This window comes from Austrofundulus limnaeus, unplaced genomic scaffold, assembly GCF_001266775.1.
Source record: "Austrofundulus limnaeus strain Quisiro unplaced genomic scaffold, Austrofundulus_limnaeus-1.0 Scaffold280, whole genome shotgun sequence".
In the NCBI taxonomy this organism is placed as follows: Eukaryota; Metazoa; Chordata; class Actinopteri; order Cyprinodontiformes; family Rivulidae; genus Austrofundulus; species Austrofundulus limnaeus.
The window spans coordinates 766,738-771,840 of NW_013952682.1; the positions used below are offsets into that span (position 1 = coordinate 766,738).

At 42.7% G+C, this 5,103-nt stretch overlaps 1 protein-coding gene across 1 annotated transcript in view; it reads right to left on the reverse strand.

Moving 5' to 3' along the window:
* Positions 1-5,103, reverse strand: part of btaf1 (BTAF1 RNA polymerase II, B-TFIID transcription factor-associated) — a gene marked incomplete in the record, with an annotated part of 37,220 nt that overhangs the window by 22,014 nt on the left and 10,103 nt on the right. The window contains 10 exon segments of the mRNA XM_014021164.1: positions 509-712; positions 793-967; positions 2,146-2,288; positions 2,599-2,748; positions 2,867-2,971; positions 3,118-3,238; positions 3,315-3,439; positions 3,532-3,672; positions 4,310-4,486; positions 4,577-4,672. Coding sequence (XP_013876618.1) covers positions 509-712; positions 793-967; positions 2,146-2,288; positions 2,599-2,748; positions 2,867-2,971; positions 3,118-3,238; positions 3,315-3,439; positions 3,532-3,672; positions 4,310-4,486; positions 4,577-4,672 — 1,437 coding nt within the window.

Here is a 5,103-nt window from a genome sequence, read left to right on the forward strand (position 1 = left end):
GGTGGGTGGGGTGTCTTTCTATAACAAAAGTAAATAATGAGCTTAGATCCTATTCAAAGTGTGCACAAATTGTTGCTGTTTGTAGGGTTATGTTTCTTCATCACATTTAATGTGAAATTCAATTCTAAAAAACTTTAATTTTACAAAAGGATAACTTTATTAATGTGACATTCTTTGATTTACACAAATGTTTTTTTCCTTGGTAAATAACATTTTAAATATTTCACAAAAATAATTTAATGTTCTCCTGAACCACAGCTGTTTGTTATATCAGTGAAAGTAAAATAACAGCCATTGTTTTTATTTCTGTAGCCATTTATTCGTAAAATTATTTTTCAGTCACTTTTTAAGTATAAAAAAATTGTGATATTAATCGTGATCGGATGATATGGAAATATTAATCGTAATAATTTTTTTGCCGTACTGCCCAGCTCTAGGAGGTAGAATCAGTTTTTAGCTGCACCTCAGACCATTCTGAGTTTCTGGTGAAAGTAATGTTGCGTGTTACCAGCTCGTTGGCTTGGTCGATGGTGAAAACGCTGCAGTTGAGGCGGTCCTGAAGGTCCACGTGTGCGTCAGCGAGTAGCGAGATGAGCTGCTTGCACTCGTTCTGCATGCGTGTGAAGGGGATGGCGATCTCATCGTAGTACAGCTGCTCTGTCAGGATGGCCAGGAGCCGAGGCTGCACCGTGGTCGACACCGTCTGGCAGTCCTGAAGGAACGACACAAAACTGAATCAGGCCTCCTGGACCCGCTCGACTCCGCCGGACCGCCGGTCCCATTCAGCCTCACCTTCTGCAGCGCCGCCCACTCGCTCAGCACCAGCGCCACGGCGATCCGCTGCAGGGCGGACTTGGTGTTGAGGTGGAAGACGAGCAGCTGGCCTAAAGACTCGGCGGGTCTGATCTCCTGAGACGCAGCGTTGAGCTGAGGGTCGCAGATGCACCTGCACAGAGCGCCCAGCAACCTGCAGTACAACGATAAAAATATACAGACACACTGAAATATCATATTTCATGTCCTGATACTGTATCGATTTTAAGTTGAGGTTTAAAATGTAAAAACTTCATGCAGACAGTTCAGTTTCATGTTGTAGTTTTGCCTCCGACCAGCAGTCAGCTCGCCGTCTGGCTCCTCCCCTCCTGAGCAGCCAGAGAGTATGACCCCGGATTTACACTACATGCGTCTCCGCTGCACTGCGGTGCGCAGCTGTTCGTTTGTGTCTCACTTTATACAGAATCCGCTCCGGTCCGACAGAGAGTGTGGAGGAAGGAGATCGCGCGATAAATGCAGTGATAAATGTCGAAGTCACAGCAAAACATAATTAATTCTGTGAAAGACGAACTCCAAACACAGCTGAAAACAACGATATAAAGTCTTTTGGTGTCCATGTTGAAACTGTCTCGCTGTCGTCTTTCTGAAACTTCTGATTTCAAAATAAAATCCACGTGTATCATGTGTGTACACATATATATGTTTCTATCTGCTTCCCAAACAGAACCATACATTCTGACAGCATTTGTGTAGAAATATATCCATATATTTATTAATAYAGCCGCAATTTCGACATTATTCCGACAAATTATCCAGCCTAAAAGTGTCTTATTTTGAAAATACGGATGCTGTGCTCATTCCTTTTCCTGGTGGTGTGACGTAATCTTTAAAAATTGACTCTGGCGCAGCTCCAGCAGGAAATAAGATCGGCTCTAATTTTGCAGGATTGCCATCAGTTCACCACCGCCCTGCGCAGCCAGTGTAAAACACTCTCATTGATTATAATGGGTGCGTATTTGCTGCGGAGACGGAACGCATGTAGTGTAAATTCCTCGTAACTTTATCTCAAACATTAGCACCATGAACCGAGAGCTGAATCTGAGCGGATTACACCAACACCCACTGTCTTCTAAGCCGAGGTAAGATTGACAACAATCCCCAATTAGCCAGAATGTCAGGCTAATAAGGCTAATCATAATTAAAAAAATGGCAAAATATTGCCTTGCGTACATTATCGCGATATATCGTGACCTCTGTCATGATGAGCATCATGTTGCCAAATCCTAGCCAATACACTGCCCTACAGAAACACACATTTTATTTGACAGGAAGTGAAAAGCGGACTGTTTCAGTCAGGTAGGTTTAACTTACCTTGCAGCCATGAGTCGAGCACGAACCACCACATAGTCCCTCGTCACAGGATCTTCTGTCACCGTCTCAGCACCGGCTATGTACTCCTGAACCGTTTCCTTCACCTGATTGGTCCCTTGGCGTGCCTTCATGCCGCTTTTATCCTGTCGAGACAATGAAGTGAGCACGCGTTACTCTGAGTCAGATTTTAATCTGAAACTCTGACATGAAAAGGTGGAGGCAGATCGGGCTGAACGATTAATCACATTTGAGATAATCTCACAAGATTTTCTAACAGCACAGGCTGCAGTTTGACTGGACACGGGACTTGGGAGTGAGCAGAGCGGAGCAGTGTTGCCAATTAGTGACATTATCACTAGATCTAAGTTATGATTCAGAAAACAACAGAGGATCTGATTTATTTATGACTTTGTCCACAAATTAAAWYMAWWAAAAAAACTGAAGTTCCTGAACCTTGGAGCGGGCCTTGACCTCCAGCAGCATGTTCAGGTCTATAGGAATGTGTGAGGCCTGCATCATGAGGCAGAGCCAGGCTCCCATCCACGGACAGCTGGCTGCCACCACCAACTGCTGCGGGACCTGAGAGAGCAGCTCCATCCACACCTGCACACACACAAAACAAAAAAAAAATCATCTCCAGGCACCAAAACACACTTCAGAGAGTGAATCCAGAGGAATAAATCAATCCCAGAGGAATAAATCAATCATCTTTAAAACAAACCTTTTGTATCAGTTCAAGGATTTCCTCGTTGCTTTCCAGAATGCAGGACTGGAAAATGTGTCGCAGCATATCTTGTAAGATGGGGTTTATCCAAACTGCACAACTCTGAAGTAAACAACAAAACAACAACACAAACAGTTTTTAAACAGCCAACACTAAAACTGACACCGTTTCTTCAGTCTTAGCCTTTAGCTACACTTTGGCTGCTCCTTCATCACAAACACCTGGAGAGTTACATCGGCTGAATTTACCTGGTCGGCCTTGGACAGCAGAGTGTACAGCGTTTCCAGCGCCGCCTTTCTAACCGATGAGATTGTGTGTCTCAAGAACGGCCAAACCCGAGGAACCAGGACTGTGAGCGACTGCTGCAGGCTACAACAAGGAAGACGACGTGTTAAAATATTTTTAGTAACAAATATAAATGACAGGGCTTCTTCCAGAGACTCACCTGCACTGTCGGACCTGTGGATAGGTCAGCAGCAGGGACAGCAAGGTCATGATGCTGTTGGTGGAGGCAGTGAGGTCATCCAGGTCCAGAAGAGCATCCCATAATGTGTTGACRATGAAGGGTACCTGTAAGGCATCAAAATATTCTAAATTTATAAACACGAAGGACAGCAGAAATTATTGAGATGAAAAACAAGAGAACTAATTTGACCTCTGACCTCATTAGGTAAAAGCTGCACTAAACCMTCCACCACTGGGATGAGTGCTGCAGCCGCCACCGCCCTGACATCATCATCCAGGTCCTGAAGGCCGTCAGTGATAGCAGGCAGAACCCGGGGCAGTAAGATGGAAATCAGGTCCTGAGACACAAAATAAAAGATATCACCACTAAAGAAAAATCTCTCAGTTAGCATCACATAGCATCTAATGTGGCACAGTTAGCATCACATATAGCATCTAATGTAGCACAGTTAGCATCACACATAGCATCTAATGTGGCACAGTTAGCATCACACATAGCATCTAATGTAGCACAGTTAGCATCACATAGCATCTAATGTAGCACAGTTAGCATAACACATAGCATCTAATGTAGCACAGTTAGCATCACATAGCATCTAATGTAGCACAGTTAGCATCACATAGCATCTAATGTAGCACAGTTAGCATCACACATAGCATCTAAGTAGCACAGTTAGCACCACACATAGCATCTAATGTAGCACAGTTAGCACCAAACATAGCATCTAATGTAGCACAGTTAGCACCACACATAGCATCTAATGTAGCACAGTTAGCACCACACATAACATCTAATGTAGCACAGTTAGTGGATTTTCTTTTTATCTGTGTCTCAAATTAATTTAAATGGATTAAAAATAAATAAATAAACTTTGTTCCTGTTCATGTATTTTCCTTCTAATCTTACTATTTATTTTCACTAACATGGTGCATTTACACAGTTACAGTCTTCTCATACACATTAAGTGRCGGTACCTGCCGGACAGCCAAGGCATACTTGATCCCCAGCAGGCCTCCGTGGCGGACCTCCCACTGGTCCTCCTTCAGCAGCTTCAGCAGGACGTCCACCGTCTTGGAAACGCCGTTTTCTTTCATGTGACGGAGGGCCACACCCAGAGTCTGAGCGCACGTCTCCCTGACCGGAGCCACCACCTGACAACACACAAGCACAACACGTAAAAACAAACACAACAATACAAAAGATCATCTATGAAGACTGTAAAGTAAGAAAAAAAAAAACACCTCATCTGAAACAAAGTCTCCAAAGCGATCCAAGGCAAACACACAGAGGAGACGGATGACCAGATCCTCGATCCACGCCTGATGCTGTCGCAGCATCTAAACAAACAAACAAACAAACAAACAACGTGAAGCTCTGAACACAATTTGTGAGCCGTGACATCGAAACGAGGATTAAGTCTAAAAGTTGTATTTGGAGAAACAGGCAGATAGTGTTTTGATTAAAACGCTTGCAAAAATTCCATTTTGTCAAAATATATCAAATAAATGTTATCAATGCATCATTTTCAATAAACTTATCCTAAAAGAAATTTTTGAGCACTTTTTTGAGCATTAGCAACAATAAACCCGATTATGAGAAAAAAAAAACGCCTTAAAATGTTATATTATATTCACTGTGAGCTATCAAAGCTTTTGTTTTTTTCCAGCTGGGAAAATCACAATATTCAAATACTTTTGTGTTTTTTTTTCAAATAACATAAAAAAAATCTAGGGCTGCAACTAACGATTATTTTAATAATCGATTAATC